At 60.4% G+C, this 23,966-nt stretch overlaps 1 protein-coding gene across 2 annotated transcripts; it reads left to right on the forward strand.

Annotated features, from left to right (window-relative positions):
• The first annotated feature begins 2,458 nt into the window (after nt 1–2,458).
• SEMA3F (semaphorin 3F) lies at nt 2,459–23,966 on the forward strand. Of its 2 annotated transcripts, XM_063411514.1 has the most exons (19): nt 2,459–2,617; nt 5,558–5,720; nt 14,015–14,175; nt 14,344–14,406; nt 14,824–14,943; nt 16,252–16,332; nt 18,420–18,513; nt 18,823–18,942; nt 19,889–20,028; nt 20,106–20,220; nt 20,407–20,476; nt 20,583–20,727; nt 20,842–21,064; nt 21,892–21,980; nt 22,270–22,311; nt 22,459–22,616; nt 22,697–22,764; nt 23,272–23,405; nt 23,480–23,966. In XM_063411514.1, the coding sequence occupies exons 2-19, from the start codon at nt 5,609–5,611 to the stop codon at nt 23,888–23,890; spliced, it is 2,346 nt and encodes a 781-aa protein (XP_063267584.1). In that variant the 5' UTR covers nt 2,459–2,617; nt 5,558–5,608; the 3' UTR covers nt 23,891–23,966. The 2 variants fall into 2 exon arrangements, with proteins under 2 accessions (XP_063267584.1, XP_063267585.1); XM_063411515.1 differs by lacking the exon at nt 16,252–16,332.

The raw sequence follows: 23,966 nt of genomic DNA on the forward strand, positions 1-23,966 counted from the left end.
GCAGGGAGTCACCCTCAACCATGGCATGGATGTGGCCATGTCAGCACTTCCCATCCCTGGTGTTGGGGGAAGAGATCATGGAGTGGGGAAGGGTCCAAGGGTCAGTGCACAAACAGAGGATGCAGTGACCCACCCCTCAGAGAGGCTTGGAAGTGTAAAGAAGCTGGGGGCCAATTAACCTCACTGGCTAATTAGGACAGGAAGCCACAGGCTTAAACTGCAGCAGGGGAGAAGGAAGTTACGGGAAGGCTGATTTATAACTATGGGGACTTGGGAGAGTTAATGGCTCAGTTCTGGGTTAATGATACACCGGGAGGTCCAGGACCCTTTCCGTGCCAGCAAACCATGGATCATGGGGATGAGAGGAGCTGCTGGGGACCCAGCTGCTCCTTTGTGTGTCTCCAGGACACTCACACCTGTTCTGGGGGCCAGGTCTTGGGAGGGTGGCCCCTCTCCTGCCTGGCATCACCCCAATGCAGCTTGAGGGAGCACCCGCAGCCCCCCCAGTATCAGCTAGGTAGTGGCGGGGGGCTGAGAGCAGCCTCCGGCAGTGGCTGCCCCACTTTAATTCACTGCCAAAAGTGTGTCACCACCCCCAGAACTGAAACCAGAGGCTGCACCGGAGTCCAGTGGCTTTGGAATGCCTGTGGGGGCGGGGGGAGCGGGTGATCTGCCACCACCACAGCCTGGTGTGCTGAGGTGCTGGCACAGGGGACAAGGTGCCCCAAAGCATCACCCAGCTCACCAGCTGCCAGGAGAGAAAAGTGAGACTGGAAATTCAGGACAGCTTTTGTGTTTGGACCAGATCACGAGAGACTGGGGCTCCAAAGGGAAAATAAAACCTCTCCTTAGAAATTCTTTTATCCCAGGGAGCTCCCGCATATCGTGTTTCAGGCCATTTATTTGTGCTGCTGACTGAGGCCGTTGCTGCTGCCCTCCTGCACACAGAGTGGCTGGTGATGAGAATCCGGCGACAAACTCCTCATTTTTCAGAGGAAGACAGAGGAGATGTGTGAGGGTGAAGGACGGCGCCAGCTAATTTCTGTGAAGCCATCCCTGGAAAAAGAAGAGGCAGCAGGGGGCAGATCACAGTGGGGCTGGGAGCAGACACCCTCTCTGCCCCCTTCTCAAGCACCAGCAGTGCCTGGGTGACAGGGTGACCCTGCCTGAGTCGAAACTCTCCCCGGCAAACTTTCCCCTCTTCCTGTGGGGTAATTAGAGGAATGGAGGGCCACTGGGACAGTGCAGGGATCTGTGGTCAGGGGAGGATTTTTCCAGCAATAATGTCTGCTTGTGGGTGAATACTCCATTCTCTGGTCCTCGTGCCGGGATGCCTTGGTTCCTCCTGCCCTGCTCCTATCCAAGAAGCCCGGCTCAGAGGAAATGATGGGTCTTAGATCAAGGCATCTTCTGCTCCAGCACCCATTGTCGCTGCTTTGCAGCATCCTTAATGCCTCATTAGTCCATTTGGGAGCAGGTAAGCAGAAGGAGAGGCTGCAAACCTCTGGATGGGGCCCCTGAGGCCAAGGGGGAAGGTATTGTTGGGATTGAGGGGCATGGGGCCAATCTCTGTGGTGCTTGAAAGCCTGAAGGGGCTTGTACCCATATCTGGGCAAGGAGGCCCTGGCAGAGGCCGCCAGCTTGGCAGAAACAGAGCAGAGGAACTGAGGCACATGCCTGGCATTTGGGGGACTCCAAGATGTCCCCTTCAGGCAGGAAAGACAAGAGCAGAGCTACAGAGCTCAGCTGTACAGTACCTACCAGTCATTGCCTTGGGTGTGCAGGGGGCGATGCTGGGCAGGGATCACCCGGTGGAGGAGAATTGTCCCAGGCAGGGATACCCAGGAACCAGCAGATCCTGGATGCCAGGGCACAGGTACTGAGCCGGGATCACCCAGGTGCCAAAAGGCTTCAGGGCCGCGGGATACTGTGCAACCAGAGCGGGCAGGGTTCACCTGCCTGCCCCGGGCTGAAGGCCGGGGGTCACCGGTGGGGGTACCCGGGGTGGGGCAGCAGAATGAGCAAGGTGGAGCCAGGGACGGCGCCTCACTCCCAGCATTTGGAGATGTCGTGTCTGGGAGACGGTTTCGGTTTCTCAGCGGAGCCGGAGCTCTCACAAAGCCGCCGACTCGCCGGGGCTCGGCTCCCCGCAGACCCCACCGCCCCGGGCCGCCCCCCGCCGCGGCAGACAAAGAAGAGACGGCACTTATTTATCCGCCTCCTTCCCGGGACCGGTGGGAGGGTGGCGGGCTGCGGAGGTGCGGCGAGCCACCGGCGGGCTGGCACGGCGCGGCGGGGCACCGCCTGCACCCCGCAACAAAGGGCCGGAGCAGGAGGTGAGCGGCGGGGGCGGCGCCAGGGCTCGAACCTGCGGCCCGGGGCGGTGGGCGTGTCCGGGGCGTGCCTATGCAAACGACGCCCCCCGCGGCGGGCCCGCGACGGGGCCCAGTGGGGGCCGGGCCCCGCCCGGTGCCCGCCCCGCCCCGCCCGGCGCTCACGGGCCGGGGCCGCGGCTGCAGTCGCGGCCGAGAGATGGCGGGGGGCCGCGGGACCCCGGCGCGGCGCTGAGCCCCGCCGCCCTCCTCACCGCCCGGCTGCCGCCGGGACCCCCGCGGAGGTAAGAGCGGCGGCGGGCGGCGGAGCGGATGCCCGGCGCGGGGGGCGCCCCGGGAAAACTTTCCGCCTCTCGGAACTCGCGCGTGTGGGTCCCCCGCGCCGCAACTTGCCGGTGAACTGGGCAGGTGGGGCTTGGGCTGGTGCCGGCGGTGCGGTGCTGGGACCCTATCCGCGAGCTGCTGGCGGCACCGGGTGCGCTGGGGACCCCGGCTCCCCGCCTCGCAGCGGGCTTATACCGAGGTGGGGGACACCGCCGGTCCCCCTGCTCCCGGGAGCCGCGGCTGGGCAAGCGCGCCCCGGTCCCGCTTGGGGCGGGGGGACTGTCGCAGGGGACGGGGCTGGTAGGGAGCTCCCGGGGCATGGGGGTTGCGGCAGGGGTCGGCGGCGAGCGGGTACAGGGGGACACACACGCCGGAGAACGCCCGACACCCTAGAGCGGGCTGCCGGAGCCCGCCCCGGTGGGACGCCGAGCCCCGAGGGGACGCCGAGCCCCGGCAGGACCCCGCGCCCCGGCGGGCTGGGGCTGCGCGGAGGACGCCCGGGCGGGGGGCGCAGGGACAGCCGGCGCTCCCTGGGGACAGGCCAGGCGTACCAGAGCGCAAAGTTGTGCAAAGTTATTTCCCGGGTGCGCGAGGCCGCGCTGGACATTTTGCGTTATTGTACTATGTTATGTTATTTTTTTTCCCCCATTTTTCCCCCCTTCCCACTGATGGCATCGCGCGCCGTGGCCGGAGGTGGGCCAGGCTCCCCTCCCACTGCCTATCCTGCCTCTATTGCTTTTCCCTCCCAAAATGTTTCCTGCTCTCTCCCGAGGCCACGGGGAGCAGGCGTACGGGCAGCCCTACCCCTGAGTCCTCCCGGGGTACTCCCGAGGCATCCCCACAGCCCTCTTTGGGGGTTCGATCCCCAAAAGGAGCCCCTGTTCCAGACGAGAAAACCTTTGCCTAATTGCTTGGGCTCCGCGGCGCTGGGTTGACCAGCCTGGGGAAGGGGGGATAAAGCCGAGTGGGATTTTGATCTTCCTGCTGCAGCACAAGCAATGGCCAAACTTTAATTGCTAAAAAAACCCCTCCAAGCGCAGACAGCCCGGGGGCTGGAGGGCAGGAATGTGGCCGCTCTCCCCTGGAGTTCTCAGTTTTCCCGGAGTGCAGATGACCCTGGAAATGGAGATTTCCTGGCCAAGGTGCACTCCAGTGGCCCGTTTCCCGTTTTGCTTCCTTGGAATTTGCCTTTCCCAGCCGGGTCTGGGTGCCCCCCACTCACCGCCGGCCCTTTCCCCTCTCCTCGCCCTGCGCTTGCTGCGCTCCCCTCCTCTCCCTCTTTTCCTTTGTTTGCCATCTCGCTCCCTGTCTCTGACGCGTACGCCGCTCCATCCAAATGCAATAGTAGGATTTGCCAGAATTATTTCCTAAAGCTGCCGGGGAGGGGGGGAAGGTTTGGATGGAGGGGGGTTATTTAACTGCAACCAACTGGAGTTTTGGCTGGTGGAGGAATTGGGGGTGCAGGCTGTCCCGGCCTGGCGCTGATGGGAAAGGCAGAGCCTGGGAATGGGTGGGAGAAGGGGGAAGGCAGCCTGAAAAGGGACCGAATACCAGTACAATGGAGCAGAGCTGGGTGTGCTCAGGGGCAGAGAAGCAAATTAAAATATTTACTGACCCCAAAGGCAAGAGAGAGAAAAAAATTACGCAGCCCCAGGGAACAGCAGTGCTGCCACACTGGGGGTCTTGCCCTGCTGCTGGTGACAGTGCTGCTGCCCTTGCCCTGCTTGGGGCTGGGGCTGGCAGTGTGGGTGCTGTGCACTGCAGGAGAGGCCAGCCAGACCACCCAGACAGGGTGTGGGATTGCCCCCCTTGCAGCTCAGCATCTCTTTCTGGGGTGCCCCAAATGGTTCCCAGCCATCCATCTAGCTTCTTTGGGTGTGCCTGTCCCCTCTGGGGCTGTGGTGGCAGCTGGCAGAGCCTTGGAGGGCATGGCTTCATGGGGGTGTCATGGTGGGGACCCCTGTTCCCACAGCGCTGACCCCCTTTGGCTGGGCTGGCTGGACACTCCCCACATGCCTGAGCCCACCCGGGTACTGTGACACGGTGCATCCCACCTAGGCATGCAACTCCCTGGGGACACGAGGGGCTTCCCACCGTGAGCCTCCTCCCAACTCCTGCCTGAAGTGCCCTGGAGACCCCCAGGAAGGTGCTGCCTTGGGAGAGGGGCCTGACCCAGGGGATGGATGTCTAGGAGGGGCGGTGGGGTGCGCGGGGGGCACTGTGCACCGTGCCGTGCCGGGGTGCGTGTGTGGCTTGCTGGAGGCAGCTTGGCGGACTCCGCTCAGTGCTGGAGCCCCAGGGAGTCCAGCTGCCTGGCACACAGGCAGGGCTTTTTTTCTTTCCCTCTTCTTTTTCTTCCTCTTTTATTTATGAAAAAAAAAATCCTTTTTTTTTTTTTTTTTTTTTTTTTTTTTGTACGTTCTTGGAATAATGAAGTCCAGATTTCCTTCATGTTGGAAAGATTTGATCCCAGCTCTGCTTGCTGTGGCTTTGCTGGGGGCTGGGAGGAGAGGTGGGGAGGCAAGGGCTGGGAGTGGGACCCCTTTGGGTGCCAGGGCAGGGGGAGCCAGCCCAGTGGGGGTGTGAGGAGGGATGGAGGGATGCTCCTCACCTGGCCAAGGCTTGCCAGCCAGGGTGGAGGAGGGTGCTGCAACAGTTCTCGCTGTGCTTGCCTCGCCCTGCCTGCTCACCAAGGAGGTGAGGCTGTGGCCCCCCGATTTGTGGCCCCCGCCCCGCGGTCTGCGGAGCGGAGTTCAGCCTCCCGGGGCTCGCTTCCAGTCCTCCCCGGAGGATGCTGCGTGCCAGCGGGTGATGGAGAGCAGGCTGTGGGGCTTGTACCCCTCGGGGGAGTGGTGGGTGCAGTGAACTGACATCCCTCCCACGTGTGCCCTCCTTGGCAGGCTCGGCTCCCCAGACTCCCCTCAAGCTCGGCGCCCAGGCGCGTGCCCACCATGCCCGTGGTCAGTGTCCTCCTTTGGGCCACCCTGCTGACTCTGGGCTGGCGGGCTGCCCATCCCAAGGACCACGGCTTCGCTACCCCCAGGGTCCAGCTCTCCTTCAAAGGTAAGAGCCTGGTTGTTGGAGTGGGGGGCAGGGTGGGACCACAAGATGGAGGGAACCATAGGCACCCCAGTACACGCTCCTTCTCCTCCTCCTCACTTGGGGGGCAGCAGCAATCTGCACCCTCAGAAATTTCCATGGGGAACCATTTTCAGGTGTGGCTGAGCTCCCAGTCTGCACCAGCACACGCAGTCTTGGGGGGCTGGTAGCCTGCCTAGTCCCCCCAGTACTCTTCCTGTTGTGGGTGGGTGGCTCCCTCCATCTGGCAAAGCTGGGTACTGAGGTGCGGGAAGCCCCCCGGCAGCACCCCGATTCCAGACAGCAGCTTGACGCCGCCCCAACCCCCCCAGCTGGTATTAACGCCTGGGAGCTGGCAGGGAGCCGGGAGAGGCAGGAGGGGAGGGTGCTGGGTGGGGGGAAGGGGCTTAACCCTTTCATACCGGGGCTGCTTAGCCCACCCAGCCACTCTAGGAGCTTTGGGGTGCACATTGGTGGAGGGGTTTGTCTTGAGCTCCTGTTCTGAGGCTGCTGAGCAGGGCAGGCTGGGGCTGATGAGGCAGGTCCCAGGGCTGCAAACCTTGAGAAGTGGAACGGAAATTGTTCCTGCTGGGGGCTTGCCTGCTTGGATGTGTGTCAGGAGGTGACAGACATGAGGAGTCTCACGTCTGCCTCCCCTTGGGGTCTGTGGGAGAGCTGGGACTGTGTTGCCTGTGCCCCTCCTTTGCTGTCCCACTGTGCCTTTGCCCTCTGGTCACCTGCTGAACCTGTGAGCCCAAGGAGGTGGTGGCCGAACTGATGGTGAGCACAGCAGAGCCGGGCAGGAGGGGCAGGGGGGCTGACAGCAAACGCGGTGAAGCAGCAATAGCCATGGGTGTTACAGGCTGGTCTTGACAGAAAAAATGGCTGGTATGAGGAGTCTGGGGACAAGTCCAGGCTGGAAAGCAGTGAGCAAGTTCCTCCCTGGAGGCAGGCACCACTTTCCTCTCCGAACAGCCTTTCTGGAGGGTTTTGGGGGCTGCTGGGACACTTGAGCTGCTGTGCAGATGCTTCCCCACCTTGGCTTAAAACACCTCTTCCTCACAGCTGTGGGGAGGGGAGACTCCAGCAAGGTCCCAGCTCGACCTGGTACCCACTGCTGTGGTGTGCTCCAGGAGTGAGACTAATTCTGGATAAGCATGGTAAACCTTGCTGTGCCACAGGTTAGGGGCTGGTTTGGAGCTGGTTTTTTTTTGGTTTTTTTTTTTTTTTGGCCTCAGCTGGTTGGAGCAATGGTTCTTGGCTGCTCAGGATCTCCAGTCCTTCTCCCTCCTGCCAGAGGTGGTCTGGCACCTGCCCTTGCTGCCTAAGAGGGAGGATCTGTGGTGGGAGAAGGGCTGATTTGCACTGGCACACAGAGAAGAAATGCCAGCAGTGTGCTAGATCCAAGCACATTGGGGTTGGGAAGAGGTGCCACTTGCCTCTTTCCTGTCTGTACTCTGAAAAGGGTGGCAGTGGGGGAGAATTTTCCAAGGGTCTTCCTCGAGGGCCAGCTGGGAGCCACACACCAAACTGCTGGTGAGCAGCTTCCTGAGTTCATCATCTGCGTGCAGCCTCCCTCAAGCCATAGAATCATGAGATACTGACATGATAGTGTGACAGTGACAGTGGCACTTTGTGGATGGTCCAGCCCCTTCTGTTGCCTGGAGAGGCAGGGATGACACCCAAATGCCCAGCTCCAAATCTCCCAATGCAGCTGCAGACAGTGGGGTTGGGTGTGATGGGTCTGGGGGCATTGGTGTGATGAGTTTGGCTGGGGTCTGCTGTCAGGGGTGGCTGTGGTGCCACAGGGGACCAGGTGGCCGCTTGTGCAGCCACAGCTTCTGGGGTTGGGGTGCGGGTCTCTACCACAGCATCCAGAGGGCTAAACCGTCCCAATGCCAGGACTGGGATCAAAGTCGCCTTGTGGCCAGGGTGCTAGGGAAGGAGCCACCATGTCCCCAAAGTGTGTCCCCCGGCGCCTTGCCTGGGCGGCCGCGCTGCCTGGAGCCCTGCCAGCCGCGGGAGCGTCTCTGGGTTTGTTTGCCTTTGCTTGTTATCGTGCGCCAGAGGTTTGTTGCAGCTCCCCGGGGCCTGCGTCATCCTCTTCGGAGCCCCGGCGTCTCTGAGTGCATTAAAAAAAATACATCTATAAAATACTCAAGTGATAGGAAAGGGGTGGGAACTGAGCTCCTGTGTCCTGGTGCAGGGTGATGGGCCGGCCAGGGTCAGTCCTCCCCCCATCCCGTCACCCCTGTGGTCTCTTTACGTGTGTCCTCCTCTCAAGGCTTTCCTGTCCGTGTGTCAGCAGGAGGAAGGTGACCAGCATGGAAAGAACAGTGCTGGGAGCGGCTCCGGCACAGCTCCCTTTTGCCAACAGCTCTTCCCAGATCCCAGCCCAGTGCTGGCCAGAAATAGGGTGGATATTTTTAATCATCTCTGTGCTAACAATTCACTCACTCCCCACACTGCTGTACACATCCTGCGGCCCCCTCTGCTCTGGGCCTTCCTCCGGGCCAGGGGCTCGGGCACCAGAGAGGTTGGCCCATTCCCCACGAGGATGCAGGAGGTGATGATGATGATGGTGATTCATCCCTCCATGTCCTGCTCCTTGTCCAGCGTGGGAAAAGCATGGGGGAAGGAAGGGTGGGCTCTTGCCCCGCATCATGGCGGGAAGCCCTCGAGGTCAGGGCTCTCCGTGGGGCTTCCAAACAGGAGCCGCTCCCTGCAGCGAGGGGAACAACCCTGCTGGCACCTCTCGGAAAAGCTGTGGCTGAGCTCCAGCCAGGGGCAGCCCTGGCTGGGAGGGGCAGGGTGAGAGGCAGGGCAGTTCCTGCAGGGGGAAAAAAATTACTTTAAAAAGAATGAATTGAGCATGGAGTCTCCTCTGGGCTCCACTGCCAGCCCCCTGTGCGGCCTCGCTCCCGCCTGCCTTGTGCCTCAGTTTCCCCTCCCACGCCACTGGCATCTCTGCCGGTGGCCAGGAGATACCAGCACACTTGATCTGGGGCAGGGGGTGGCAGATGGCTGGAGAGGAGCCCGGACAGGGGACCATGTCCTGGGGGCCACCCAGGCGCCCTCCTAAGCTGCTGCAGCTGTGGGCACTGCTTGGCAACAGCAGGATGGGATAAACAGGGGAGTGCGAGCAGGGCCAAGGGCTTAGGGAGAGCCAGTGCTGGGGACACTGGCACTGTTGGTCCCCACCGTGGTGTGAGTGCTCCATGCTGCTCCTCAGACCCCGTAAAGGTCAGGGGGATGCCACAGTCCCCTCCTTTCCCGTGCCCTAAGGGGCGGGGACATGGGGCTGAACCCTGTGACCCCTAAGAGGATTTCCTTGGCTGGGACAGTGGGGGGCTGCGGCAGGGCCACTCCACCCGCTGGGACCGGCTGCTGCTGGGGCTGAGCTCCCTGGCTCCGGCTGCGAAGCTCCATAAGCTCCTTAAACCCTCCCCCGCCAAAAAAACCCTGTGCAATTTCAGCCTCCCCAAGCCTATAGCTAATAAGCTAGTTATCCCTTAAATTAACAATGCTCCTTATGGAACAGCGTGGCCCTTCCTGGGGTCCTGGCACGGGTGTTCTCCCCACCCCAGTGCTGTTTGGGCACAGAGCAAAGGGCCTGGAGCAGCCGCAGTTTCCACCCGGCACCATGCCCTCCCCTTGGGCTGCGGAAAGAAATAATGTCCAAATATTAAACAAAAAGCCCAAAGAGCAGTGGGTTGGGGCACTTCAGCTCAGCACTTTGCTTTTAGGGTGATTAAAGTCTTTTTTTCTGAAGCCAAGCTTTTTCCTGAAGGGGATTTCATGCTGCTGGAGCATCCCCTGGCCCAGCCAAGAGCCTGGTTACCACTGCAGAGTGATGCTCAGTGGGGACAGGGTCCCCCCTGCCAGCACTGTTGTCGGGGAGCACCGACACACACCAGCGTTTGGGGCAGGCGGGCCCGGGGATGAATCAGCGGTTTCTGCTGAAAAAACGTGGGGTTTCTTTTCTTTTTTTTCTTTTCTTTTTTTTTTTTTTTTTTTAATTCTTTTTTGGCTTGTGCCCAATCGGCCGGGCTGCGATGGCTGCGGGGAGCACCCGGCCGGCCCCTCTTTCATGCCGAGGGATTTGCCCCCGGCGGCTCCAGCACCTGTCTGTCCTCTGCCGCGGGTGCCGGCACGGAGCGATGCTCCGGGGGGCTGGAGATGAGCGAGGGTGGAAGGCAGCAGGCGGGAACGGGAGTCATTTCATCTCCCGAGCCCCTGCAAGGCAGCTTCGGTTTCCTCCCACCTGTGAATCGGTTAAATGGGAAAAGAGTTTGGCTGGGGGCCACGGAAACTCTCTTATTATATGTAATTAGCTTAATTACATCATAAATAAGCCATCAAGGGGTAGCGGAGTGACGCTCAAACAAATAAGCAATTCTGCTTTCATCGGACGACCCACCCAGCTCTTTGATCAGCCCCAATAACAACAAATGCTTTAACCACGAGAGGGGACACATCCAGCCCCCTATCCCTCTCGCGGCATTGCTCCCTATCCTTCCCCTCTGACGCGTACCCAAAAAGCTGCATCTCAAATTTCGACTAGGGAAAAAATTAGTAGGGAACATAATCAAAATTTGGGGCACGCTTCTAAATTTGTGGGATAAAACGCTGCTGGATGGAGATGGGATTTATCCCTGCTGTGCCAGGCTCCCTTGGGATCGGTGCTGGGCTTCTCCATCGGCATTTAAAGTGAATTCATTCTTCCCCATGCAAAGAAAGGGCTCCCGAAAGGCGCTGGCTCCGCCAGCGGCGGGGAGGGGGGCTGGGGGGGGGGGGGGGGGGAGTGCGGTTATTGAATATAAACACGCTGTGTAATTTACATGCTAATTATGTTGAATGCGCTACAAGCCCATAATTAGAATCTAATTAGGTGAGAGCGCCTGTAATTGGTTTTGGGGAATGCAGTGATGATGCACCTGGGGAGGTGACCCGCTCGGGTCGTAATGGCGTTAACTCTTCATGCTGGTGCCCCGGTGATGTTTTGGGGGGCGGGCGTCGGGAGGATTTGGGGGGCTGGGGTGGGGAGTCCCTCGGGGTGCTCGGTTTATCGAGAACCCCCAAAATCTCCCTTTTACTTTGGATATCAGCACTGGTCTCCGTGCCAGTGGGTGATGGATAAGGACCACTCACCCCTGCCCGATGAGGGCCAGTGGTGACAGCCAGCAATGGTGGGCAGCTGCTGGAGCTGCTAATGCAGCCCGCAATTGGCATTGCAGAGGGAATTTGGCTTTGCAGAGCACGCAGTCGGGCGGTGGTGCCGCGGGCAGAGCATCGCATCACGCCTTGTTGCCAGCCCTGGGGCTCCTGGCCGCCGGCATCACCCGAGGGCGCAGGGTAATTACAGCTCTGCGCCCGAGGACACAGAACGAATCCGGGCAGGCGAGTCCCGGGCGGCTCGGGGGGGCTCCGCGGAATGTTGTGAGGGGCCGGTCCCCGGGGAGGCCACCCTGGCTGTGATGCCGAGCGGCTCCTGGCTCCGGTGCTCGGCAATTAAAATAGGATTAGGCTCCCGGCCAGGCGGAGAAGCTCTGCCGGTGCCGGGATTGGCAATGGCGAAGCAGGAGGGAATATGCTCGTTGGGGCGCATCGGCTAATGAGCCGGCTTCTCCAGCCCGGCCGGGGCCTCTGCCCCACTGCATCCCCAAGGGCACCCCGTGGCTGCCGGGGGCGGGTCTGGGGACACAGTGACACCGGGGGATTAGGCAGTGCGATGGAGGTTTGGGAGGTCAGAGGTTGTGGCAGGGTCTTGCCCGCCCCGCCATCGTCTTTGGAAAGGGCGTTCCGGGGCAGCGGCTCCGTCACCGCCCTGCTTTGGGAGTGCCCCCTCTGATCGCTGGGCCGTGGGGGGTTGAACAGAGCCTCCGGTGGGGGGCCAAGGCCCTTTGTGCTACTGGGCCTATCCCCTGCCAAGCCCTGGAGACACCCATCCTAAGGGATGTGGGATATTTGGGGCTGTCACTGACATGGAATCCTCCACCACCAAGTGTCCTGGTGTTCCAGAATCCCGGGACTGTTGGTGGTGGCACCCTCAGGCTGGGCAGGGGTGGCAGATGAGGGGCTGTCCTGCCATGGGTGCTCCTGTCCAGTTTAATTGCCATGCCTGTCTCTGCTCCAGGTGTCTGTGTCCTGAGTGGGAAACCTGGGAATGCAGTTCCATCACTGGCAGCTGGGGACAAGCTGTTCTGCTCTGCCTGTGTCCCTCACTGCCAGAGCCACCCTGCCCTTTCCTGGCTCCCGAGCTGTGGTCCCCACCACCACCAGCATCGCTCTGAGGGAGGCACCAGCACACACAGAGTGTGGGGGACACACCTGTACACACACAGTGTATGGGCCGGTGGGGCAGCTTCAGGACATCCAGCAGGCAGGGACCAGACCCAGTGTGGCACAGTCAGGGACTGCTACAGGACAGGCTGGGGACGCCATGGGTGGCATGTGAGCCAGCACCAGCAACAGGGAGCATCTGGAGCCCAGATGGGCCAGGCAGGAGGAGGAGTCTGCTGTGGGTGGTTCCCTGGCTCCCTATCCTTGGCACTGTTCCACTGCACCTCTGCCGTGGCCCCCCTGCCTGCAGCCCAAATTCCAGCCCCTGCACATGCCCACCATGCTCATGCTGTCCATCCAGCCCTGGCAGACAGGCAGGCCCCGAGCTGGGAGAGGTTCATGTCTCATCCCGTGACTCCGTTTCCCGCAGCCGGCTCCGACGGGTTCCTACACGGTGTGTGTGCACTGCCCTCACTGCCACGGCTGAGCGGCTCCAGCTCTGTGCAGGTGCCCCACTGCAGCACCGGGGAGCACCGCTGCCAGCCGTGGGACAGAGGGGCTGCCCTGCCTGGGAAGGGACCCTGGGGACACCTGTGGGACATTGCAGTCCCTTGTGCAGCCGGGAGGTCAGGGAGATCTGAGGGCACTTGGCTCCCACTGGGGATGGAAGCTGGTTGCGGGAGCCCTGCCCGGCACTGCCTGGAAGCCAGTGTGATGCTGCCTGACCTGCGGGACCCTGTTCCACCCCTCACCAGGAAGGGGGATCCCCAGAGCTGCTCCCGGTGCCTGCACGGGGCACCCCTCTGCATGGAGGGCGCTGCCTGGATCAGTGTATCATGGATGTTGGCACCTGGTGGCTGTTGGTGGCAACCAAAGAGGATGACAACACGGAAGGTTATGGCATCTGGGGCAGATGGCATCCCATGAGGATGACAACCAGCGGCTGAGGATGGCATCTGATGATTGTTTGTGGAATCTAAAGAGGGTGATATCTTTTAAAAAGAGTGGCATCTCCAAAAGGGTTGGCTTCAGAGGCTGATGGCATCACATGGAGGTGGCATCCAAAGGCTGTTGATGGCATCCTAAGAGAGCAGCACCTCCAAAAGGAAGCATATAGGGAAGATGATGTCCCACGGGGATGGCATCTGATGGTTTGGAGTGATATCCAAAGGGGTAGCATCCAGGGCAGATGTCATCCCATGGAGGTGACATTTGATATTTGGGGGTGGTCTCCAAAGGGGGTGACACCTCCAAGAGGAGTGGCACCTCCAAAGAGTGGCATCTCCTAAGAGGTGGCCTCCAGGGCAGACTGTATCCTGTTGGGGCAGGATGCTCTGTCTTAATCATGCCCTGGTCCCTGCTGTGTGGTTCTTGGCACTGGCCCACATCATCTGCAGCACTTCTGCCTTCCATCTGGCTGCCTCATTGCACTTGTGAATATTCATGACCCTCATTATCCTCTTTCACTCCTTGCTCCCACACTTAGGCTAAAAATAACTTTCCAAGGGGGGATGGGGTGTGCTGGGTGGGGGAGAGGCTCATCACCTCCCCTGGAGCTGGTTCCTTGGGGTCCCAGCTCTCCCATCCTAGGAGCCAGAGGCTTGGCTGGAGCATGGGGTCACAGTGCAGGAGGGCAATGATGCTGGAAGTTTTAGGAGCTGTGGTCTCTAGGCTGGGGTGGCAGAGAGCCCCGGCCTTCTGCCCCATCAATGGCAACCTCCACTCCCTGCTGTGGGGTGCTGGATCTCCTGAACCCAGGAGATCTCTTTGATGATTTCTCTTCTGGCCACTGTTGGTTGTCCCAACTGGCCATGAGCCTCTCTGTCATTGTCCCTTGTCCTTCATTGAGGTGGCAGTATCATGGTGCTCATGGAGTGGAGAGTGGGCACCTCTTCTCATGGGGTGTCCTCCAGCTGGGCCCAGGCATGGCCTCAGGGATGGCAATAGCAAAGATGGGTGTCCATGGAGTACTGACACCTTCCCCTTTCCCCCTGTAGAGCTGAAGGCGACGGGCACAGCACACTTTTTCAACTTCCTCCTCAACTCCAGTGACTACCGCATCCTGCTGAAGGACGAGGACCACGACCGCATGTATGTGGGCAGCAAGGACTACGTCCTCTCGCTGGACCTGCACGACATCAACCGCGAGCCCCTCATCGTAAGCTGCTAGCGCAGGGCAGGGGGGAGCAGGTGGAAGGGAGTAATTGAGCACTTTGGGGACATTTCATGTGCCAGGTCAAGAGCTCAATGGGCATAACTGGTGCTGGTGGGAAAGTGGTGGGGCCAGGTGGGAGTCCTGGTCTCCCCTGGGTTGGTGTTCCCACAGATCCATTGGCCCGCGTCCCAGCAGAGGATCGAGGAGTGCATCCTGTCAGGCAAGAACAGCAATGTGAGTAACCACTGTGAACCCCCTTCTGGTAGTGGAGGGGGGCTGGTGCCTGGCACTGGAGTGGGATTCATGTCCCTGTATCCTACTCTGGAAAAGCCATCCCCTAGCATGTACACCTGTGTCAAGATGGGGTGGCACTGCAGGGCAGTGTCCGGTCACCAATTCTGTTCCAGCCAGGCAGGTCCTAGAGAGATTTCTGGGCAAGTAGGAGGTCAAGCTCCCTATGCTGCTTCCTCCTACCAGCCATGGCTGGGCCCTCCAGCTTGCCGGCTTGTGGCCCATGCCAGCCCCTGATCCATGCTGTCCCATGCCACATGCCATCCAATGACCTGTTCCATCCCATGCCCACACCAACATGGCCCCACCGCAATCCATAGCCCCCGTGCTTGGGTTGACACGTTCTCCTCTGCTTCCCAGGGAGAGTGCGGCAACTTCATCCGCCTGATCCAGCCCTGGAACCGGACACACCTCTACGTGTGTGGCACTGGCGCCTACAACCCCATCTGTGCCTTTGTCAACCGCGGGCGCAAAGCGCAGGTGAGGGGCGGGAAGGATGGCGGTGCTGAGCTGCTGTCTGGCACAGTGGTGCTGGCACAGCCACCAGGGGCTGCAGCGGGGTGGGGGCTTGGCTCAGCTCTGCTGGCTGGTGGGGGAGGTTGGGGGCTGAAGGTTGTGGGCAAGGCTGGGGGTGACCATGGCTAACAGTGTTGTGCTGCTGAGCGGGGCCAAGCCATCTCCACAGACCAAGGACTTCTCTTCACGCTGGAACTTGGCTGTACTCTAGTGTCAGCTTCCACACAATGTGCCCTCTCACCCTACTGGCTGCATCCACTGCTGGATCTCCACTGGGACAAGGGATGTGTCAACCCAGCTTGCTGCTTGCTGCCAGGCTGCTGAGCCTCTCACCGTAGATTCCAAGGATGCCAGCACCGGTGCTGCACATGGAGAACTGTGCAGGGATTGTACCATCATGTGTGGCCACGTCAGGAACATCCCCCGATAGATGTCACCCGGCACCAAGGACCACAACGTGCAGTGAGAGGGTGGTATCAAAGCTGCATGCCACCCGCCGGGATGTGTGGCAGACACAGGAGCATTTTCAGGACAGCCTTGGGAGAGAGCCAGTCTCTGCAAGTAGCAGCATTCCAGGGATCCCAAGCCCTGTGAGGTGTCTGTCCCCTCTACGCTGGAGTGACAGGTCCCAGGCTGTGTCTTCTCCTGAGGTTGGAGAGGGAGTCACGAGCCTGAACTAAGGGAGGATCACGGCGCTGGATGTGAAGGACAGGCATCTGCCTCAGAACCCCCAAGCCAGGCATGGGCACTGAGAGAGGTGGATGCTTCTCAGACCATTCCAAATTGGGATTGGATTGGGACTGAACTGGGGCGTGGCAGCATATGAGGAGGACATGGGGTGCTAGTGCAATTGAGGACAGCACTGGTTGTGCAGCAGAGTTAGTGGCAGTGTGGAAGTGTTCCGGTGACCCCATGGTGCTAATAGCTTTGGTCTGAGGCATTACACATCGGTGCAGGAGGTACGAGGTGGCAGGTGCCATTTTTGAGCCACCATGGGTGAGCCCAGCCTGGCTGGCTGTGGGCAGCCATCTCTCCACTCTCTCCTACCCCATGCTAGGGCACCCCAGTTCTGTGGGAGAGAGCAGGATCCATCCTGGAGAAGCTCCTGCTGGAGGCCAGCCCAGCTTGGAGCATCAAAGAGCCCAGGGGGACAGCAGTGCTACTGCTCGATGGGCATCCATCACCCCAGCTCTTAGGGTCCCCTGCTCACCCCTGCCCTGGGGGGTCCTTCCCCTGCTGGCGCTAACTCTCTGCCCTGCTCCTTTTCCCCAGGGGTTTCCGCCGAGCCAGCCGGGAGGCCGGGAAAGCAGAGCCACCGACAGCCCCCTCAGCCCGAGACCAGCACAAAGCAAGGTGGGAACCGGTCTGGGAGCCCGCCGCAGCCGTGCCCACCTGTCCGCAGGGGCACACCGGAGCCGCGGGCTCCTTCATCCCACTGGCATGCTTCCGACCCCTGGGCCGGGCGCCCCGTGCCATGGGCATCCCCGCCATCCCCTTCCCTCCCAGCACAGCACCTCCCGGCCACCGGCCTGGCGTCGGCTTTCCTTCTCTCACTAACTCCTTCCTCCTAGTCCATGTAGGATCCCCCCTGTGGGGGACACTGTCAGGGATGGTGGCTCTTCACCCACCATGACTTTGCCTGACTCCAGGCTTGCTGTGTCCCTTGGAAGTGGGACCGTGTGCCGGCAGAGCCACTTGGGATGATTCAGGGGAGGACGCTGAAGTGATGTGCAGAAGAGGTGTTTGGGTAGGGCCTACAGAAACATTACTGAGAAGCTGCTTCACCTTGCCCCAAGAGGGGCTTGTGTCATCCTGGCAAGCAAGTGCACTCAGGGAGGTGACAGAATCCTCGGCTTCTGGGAATACCCCTGTGTGCAGCCCACCCTGACAGTGTCACCCCCGAGCCTCTCCCCTCCGGACTAACATGGGTCAGTGCATGGGCTGGGGAGCATGGGGGACATGGGCACCCCAGTGCAGCCTGGGGCTCCCCCAGCTCCTCGGGTGCTCGAAGGCCAAGGGTGATGCTTGGCAGTGAGCATCTCCCCAACTGCAGGCAGCTCCTGCTGCCAATTCCCCAGTGCCAGCTGGGAAAATGCCATTGCCATTTTAGCCTCCTCAGGTCACTGCAGTTCCTCTCTTCCTTTTGGGGAAAGGGTGTGAGTCCTAGCAGAAGCTCCTGGGGGCTGCTAGCCCGTGCTTCCTGGCAGCTCTGGTGTATTTTGAGGTGCGTTAGCCAATCAGCAGCACCAGCGCCACAATGGCTCCTGTGTTGCCTGACCAGAAGGGTGAGATGATGGAGCCAGTGCCAGGGCTATGCTGGAGAGACAGAGGTTGTCCATGTGAGGCGTTTGCCCACTTCAGGAGTGGGGCCAGCGTTGGGCTGAGGCGTTTGTGATGGTGATGGTGGCACAGACTGTGCAGTGCAGTGGTGTGGATGATGAAACATGCTCATCTCTGGGCCTGGGTGCCCCAGGAGGAGCTGGTGTGAGCAAACCCTCCAGTGGGAGATGTCCACGGTGAGATTCCAGCCCCTCACCCCTTTGTGTTCGTCCCAGAGCCAGGGCTCCAGCAGGACCCTGCTGGCCTCTCAATGGAGGGTGGCTGTCACCATGTCCATCACCCATGTGCCAAAGCCAGGGCACAGGGGCACAGGACCAGTGGGCATCTGCCAGATTTGGTTGCTTAAGGTCTCCCCCATGCCCAGGCTCCCCATGGATGCTGCTGCTTCATCTCAGCTGAATGTGGTCCCTATGCCAGGGTGAGGAGTGACCTGGCTGGGCCAGCCTGTCCCTGTGTGTCTCCAGCCAGCACTGGCAGAGGATTTTGAATGTGTCTCCAGAAGCAGTGTGGGTCTCACTCCTGGCTGGGGACGTGTGATGGTGCCAGGGATGGCCACGGTGAAAGCAGAAGTGACAGTGGGGAGACATCCCACAGAGCAGACACAGCATCTCACTGTGTGAAGAAAAGCACTGGAAAATGGCCCCTGGTGAGAGAAGTACAGTGGGTCCAGCAGCTGAGCTGTGCCAAGCTGTGCCGAGCTGTGCTGCAGGCCAAACCCTGCCTGCTGAAGCTCCTGGAACTGCGTGACCTTGCTGGGCAAGCGGCAATGTGCAGCACAGCCAGCTGGATTGAAGAGGCAGTCAGAGGGGATTTTTCCCAGACCTGGGGGATGGATGCCCAACTTCAGCCTGATGGCTCAGCCAAGTCTCCAAGTGGTGGAGGGCATGAAGAAGCATCCAGCATCTTTGGAGGAGTCGCTCGCAGGAGCTTCATCTTCTCAGGAGACCTGCAGACAGACCCCTTGTGTGGTCCATCCACATCTGTCCTCGCTGCTGTGCACCATCCTGGAGGAAGCTGCCTCTCCTGGTGGGCTTTGGGAGCTGTCATGTGAATGGAGGGGTGAAAATCTAACCAGCTGCTCTATTTGCTTCCTTCTCCAGGATTATATCTTCTACCTGGAGCCAGACAAGCTGGAGTCAGGCAAGGGAAAGTGTTCCTACGACCCCAAAGTAGACACCGTCTCTGCATTAATAAGTGAGTCCTGTGGCTCCCTGGTGTCAGTGCTTCCTGCGCTGGGCAGAGGGCATATGCAGGGAGGATGGAACAACTGCTCCCATCAGGAGCAGGGTTCCTGCTCTGCCACCCCTGCCAGCTTCAGCTGGCCAGGCACCTGGCCCAGCGGAGATGAGGATCGTGGTTACAGACCAGTGCCAACTTCCAGAGTTCTTTAGGCAGTGGCTCTTGGTTGCCTGGTGGCTACTGGCCAGGTCTGGGGCTGGCAGTTGCAGAAGGTGGGTGGATGGGATGAGGTGGGGATTCCTGGCTGACCTCTGCCCTCTGCAGATGAGGAACTTTATGCTGGTGTCTACATCGACTTCATGGGCACGGACGCAGCCATCTTCCGCACCATGGGCAAGCAGACAGCCATGAGGACAGACCAGTACAATTCCCGCTGGCTCAATGGTGAGTTCAGGTGTCACTGGCCCAGGGGACCTCACAGCTCCAGCCCTAGAGATGAGACCTGTCATGTGGTACTGCATCCTTCTGCCAGAACAGAGACAGCAGCCAGCATGGGCAGGTGGATGGGTGGGTGGATGATGGATGGTTGACAGCTGACAGATAGGTGAATGGATGGACAGAAAATGTGTGGATGGATGGATTGATGATGGATGGATGAATTGATGATGGATAGATGGATGGATGATGTATGAATTGATCATGGATGGATGGATGGATGGATCGATGGATGTGAAGGCACAAGAGCAGGGATAGCTGTGTGGGGCAGTGACAGACATGTTTGGAGCTTTGCTGGGCAGTGGGAGCAGACTGGTGAGAGATGGGGCTGGCTCTGCTGGTGTCAGTGCATGGGTTTCTGCAGTGCTGAGACGTCAACCGTGTCGCCTGCAGCCGGTGACCCCGAACATTCATTCTGCCCCCCTTGGAGCACCCCTGCCTGCGGGGCAGCAGCTGAGTAAACAGAGCAGAGCAGATGGGAGGATCCTGCCTGGCCGGGGAGCCAGCGGGGTGGTAACCCGAAGAGGGGGAGCTGTCAGCGCAGGCTGGGCACAGGCTGATGGATGGCAGGGAAAAGCTTCCTGAGAAGCTTCCATGCTGTGTGGTTCCTTCCTGGGGGGAAGACTGGTTCCCACCACCTTGCTTGTAGAGCTGGTGTATCTCTTCAACTGTGGAATGCTCCCAAGGACCCCAGGGATGCTTCAAGCCTCTCCTGGTGCACTAGAGATCTCAAGAGACACCCAGTTCCTCAGATGTAGCTCTCACCCTCTGACCACAGCGGTGTTTTTCCTGGAGTGGGGCGATGCTGCAGCAGAGGGATGCTCAGCATCCTGTTATGGCATGGAGCAGGGGTGCCACTGGGCTGATGGTGCCATGCTGTGCTGTGTGATTCCAGACCCAGCCTTTGTCCGTGCCCAGCTCATCCCTGACAGCAGCGAGAGGAATGATGACAAGCTCTACTTCTTCTTTCGAGAGAAGTCTGCTGATGCCCCACTGAGTCCTGGGGTCTATTCCCGCATCGGGCGCATCTGCCTGGTAGGTGTAGCAAAGGACAGGCAGGGAGGTGGGCAGGGGGGCAGGCAGGGCTGAGCACAGGGGTCTCACCGTTGCAGAATGACGACGGGGGCCACTGCTGCCTTGTGAACAAGTGGAGCACCTTCCTGAAGGCCCGGCTCGTCTGCTCTGTGCCGGGACCCGATGGAATTGAAACGCACTTCGATGAGCTCCGTGAGTGTGAGAGGAAAGGGATGGGAGCCTTCTCTACCCCTGGAGGCTTGGGGAGCACACTGAGCAGAGCTGGGGACACCCCTGCTGCCCCCTGCCTCTTGCTCTTCCATGGGTAACTGCTCTGCCTGTACCCTGGTGTCCCTGCCCACCTTCCCTATGGTGACGCCTCCATCTTTCTGTCCCAAGAGGACGTCTTCATCCAGCAGACTCAGGACACCAAGAACCCTGTTATCTACGCTGTGTTCTCTGCTTCGGGGTGAGTGCTGACCCTCCTGGCACAGTGCAGGAGATGAGGGGGTCTCAGCTGAGTGGGTGTCCTGGCAATGCCTTGACAAAGGGTGGCAGCAGGTCCTTCCCCCCAGGTCGGTCTTCAAGGGCTCTGCTGTGTGTGTCTACTCGATGGCTGACATCCGCATGGTCTTCAACGGGCCCTTTGCCCACAAGGAGGGACCCAACTACCAGTGGATGCCCTACACAGGAAAAATGCCCTACCCCCGCCCAGGCACTGTAAGTACCTCTGGGCACCACGGGGAGGTGAGCCAGTGCCTGCCAGGCAGCCGGCCCCCTCAGACCTGCGCCCGGGTACCAACTCACCGAGCACTGCTGACATTTGTGCCACAGTGCCCTGGGGGGACCTTCACCCCATCCATGAAGTCAACCAAGGACTACCCCGACGAGGTGATCAACTTCATGCGCGCGCACCCGCTGATGTACCACGCCGTGTACCCCACGCACCGCCGGCCGCTGGTGGTGCGCACCAATGTCAACTACCGCTTCACCACCGTGGCCGTGGACCAGGTGGACGCGGCAGACGGGCGCTATGAGGTGCTTTTCCTGGGCACAGGTACCCACGCCGCGCACCGCGGGGAACGCAGCATGCTCCGGCGCGGCCCCGGAGGGCACGGGCACCACCAGGGCTGGCCAGAGCACGGTGCCCTCCACCGCTAGAGTGGGGTGAGGGGCTGAGACTGCCCCCCGGAGAACCCTACCCCTCCTCAAGGCTCCAGACTGTTCTTCCCCTGTCCCGATACCATTCCACAGACCCTACTGTCCTGCTGGATCCTCCCCTTAGCCCAGCTCCTATCCCTGAAGCAAGTGATCCAGCATGATTGTTCCTACCCTAGGGATTCTACCATGCAGCCTGGTCCTCCCCCTCTCCTGGTGCCTGTTCCAGGGGCCTCATCATACAGCCTTATCCTTTCCTAGCACTCATCCAATGTGCTTCCTATGGCCCATGCTCAGTCTGTCATCATCCAGCCTTGTGCCTTTCCTGCCCAGTTGCCCATCCCAGAGGCAGTGACATCCAGCCCTGTCCTTCCCAGACATCAGTGCCCATCCTGAGGCACTAGCATCCAGGCCAGGGCTTCCTCTGCTCTTAATGTGCATCCCAGAGCCCCCATGATCCATCCTGGTCCTTCTCTTGTCCTGATGCACGTCCCCGTGCTGCTCTGGGCACTCCCTGGCACTCTGGTGGCACTCTCTAGACAGAGGTGGTTACCTAAGCTGGCACACTACCCCAGACATAACTACCTGCCACAGCAGGAGAGAGATGGGGATGGGCCTGGGGGATCCTTTCTTCCCACAGCCCCAGCAGGGATCCCCTTCACAGACAGGGAGGGCATGGGTGTCCAGGGGTAGCACTGAGCACCTGGGCACTATGGTGTCTTGCAGATCGGGGCACTGTGCAGAAGGTCATTGTGCTTCCCCGGGATGACATGGAGACAGAGGAGCTCATGCTGGAGGAGATTGAAGTGTTCAAGGTAAGGGCTGGCATGTCCTCCACCCTCTGCTGAGTGTTTGTGACCCAGCCGACCAACCCCTTGGGACAACAGCCAGCCTCTTGAGACATCAGCAGCTCTCTTGGGACACCAGCCACCTCTTGGCCAGCTCTGGAGGGACTCCAGGCTTTGGTCCTCCTGCCTGATGCCCACTCACATCTGCCCTTGCCTGCTCCAGCTGCCTGTGGGGGGTTTGGGGTGCCCATCCCAGGGCTGTAGCATCAGTCCAAGCAGTTATGCCTCCATCTTCTTTATTTCTACTTTCGTCCAGGTGCCAGCACCCATCAAGACGATGACCATCTCCTCCAAGAGGGTGAGTCATAGCACATGGCAGGGGACTGGGTGGGCGGATCCCATCCCGGGCCCAGCATCACCACAGCACTGGAGCAGGAGGTTCACAGGGGCCCTAATGCAGTGGGGATGGGGCAGTATCTCACCCTGTCCTCTTTGTCCCCAACAGCAACAGCTGTATGTGTCCTCGGCTGTAGGCGTGACCCACCTGGCCCTGCACCGCTGTGACGTGTACGGGGAGGCCTGTGCTGACTGCTGCCTCGCCCGGGATCCCTACTGTGCCTGGGATGGCAGCGCCTGCACCCGCTACTCCGCCTCCTCCAAGAGGTGCAGGGTGGGGCAGGGAGAGGGGCAGGGAGGGACCCCCCTGCCGCAGGCTCCCCCTCTCACCTCTCACCTCCCCACAGGCGGAGCCGGCGGCAGGACGTCCGGCACGGCAACCCCATCCGGCAGTGCCGGGGCTACAACTCCAATGGTGAGTGGGGTCTGGGGCAAGGCCTTGCAGCGTGGGGCAGCCGGGAGGGGAGGCTGAGGGCACAGGGCTGGAGTTGGGCACACGGGGATTCCTTGGTGGGTTGATGGTTTTGTGGGTGGATGTATGGGAAGATAGATGTATGAGTGGGTGGATGGATGGTGAGTGGGTAGTTGTATTAGAGAGGAAGATGAACATGGATGAGTGGATACATTGGGGATGAGAACAAGCATAGATGAATGGGTCAGTTCTTGGATGGATGTATGGGTGGATACATTGGGGAGTAGGATGAACTTAGATGGATAGATGGATACTCTGGGGATGGAAGATGGATGGATGGACGGATGGATAGCTGTGTTGGGAAGGAGGTTCAACAGATTTGAATGGGTGGATAGAGGGATAAATGCATGGATGGATGGATGAATGGACACCTACCCTTGTAGACAGAGTGGGCAGGGGGGAAGTGCAGTGGGGTGGGAATGACCTGGCTGCCCATGGCCGCCCCTGCAGCTAACAAGAATACTGTGGAGGCCGTACAGTACGGGGTGGAGGGCAGCACAGCCTTCCTGGAGTGCCAGCCCCGCTCGCCCCAGGCCAGCATCAAGTGGCTGCTGCAGAAGGACAACAGCGACCGGCGGAAAGAGGTAGGGCAGGGCACTGCTCCGGGGGTGCCAGGGGTGCTGGGCGCCAACTGAGCCGTGCCCCCTCTCTCCCCCAGCTGCGGGTGGAGGGCCGGGTGCTGCGCACGGAGCAGGGCTTGCTGCTGCGTGCCCTCCAGCTCAGCGACAGCGGCCTCTACTCCTGCACCGCCACCGAGAACAACTTCAAGCACACGGTGACCAAGGTGCAGCTCCGCGTCCTCAGCAGCCGCGCCGTTCACGCCGTGCTGGTCCAGGCGGAGACGCCCCCTGGCCTGCCGGGTGCCCCCACTCCCCGCTACCAGGACCTGCTGCAGCTCCTCACCCAGCCCGAAATGGGACTCCTGGATCAGTACTGCCAGGGCTACTGGCGGCACACGGCTGCCAGCCCCCCACAGCCGCTGGCTGGCCTCAAAGCCAAGGAGCAGCAGGACCAGAAGAAGCCTCGAAACCGCCGGAATCACCAGCCAGAGACCTATGGGCATACATGAAACCATCATCAGGGACTTTGCTAGCACAGTGGTCTATTTTTCCCCCCTTTTAATATTAAAAATATCTATAAATAAA

The sequence above is a fragment of the Prinia subflava genome, chromosome 14 (assembly GCF_021018805.1).
Source record: "Prinia subflava isolate CZ2003 ecotype Zambia chromosome 14, Cam_Psub_1.2, whole genome shotgun sequence".
NCBI classification, from domain to species: domain Eukaryota; kingdom Metazoa; phylum Chordata; class Aves; order Passeriformes; family Cisticolidae; genus Prinia; species Prinia subflava.

Excerpts from the sequence above, each read along its gene's own strand:
- SEMA3F (XM_063411514.1), top strand. The coding sequence starts at position 5,609 with ATGCCCGTGGTCAGTGTCCTCCTTTGGGCCACCCTGCTGACTCTGGGC. Across the intron at positions 14,176-14,343 it reads TCAACCGCGAGCCCCTCATC|ATCCATTGGCCCGCGTCCCA; the intron begins GTAAGCTGCTAG and ends GTGTTCCCACAG. Across the intron at positions 20,728-20,841 it reads CCTACCCCCGCCCAGGCACT|TGCCCTGGGGGGACCTTCAC; the intron begins GTAAGTACCTCT and ends TTTGTGCCACAG.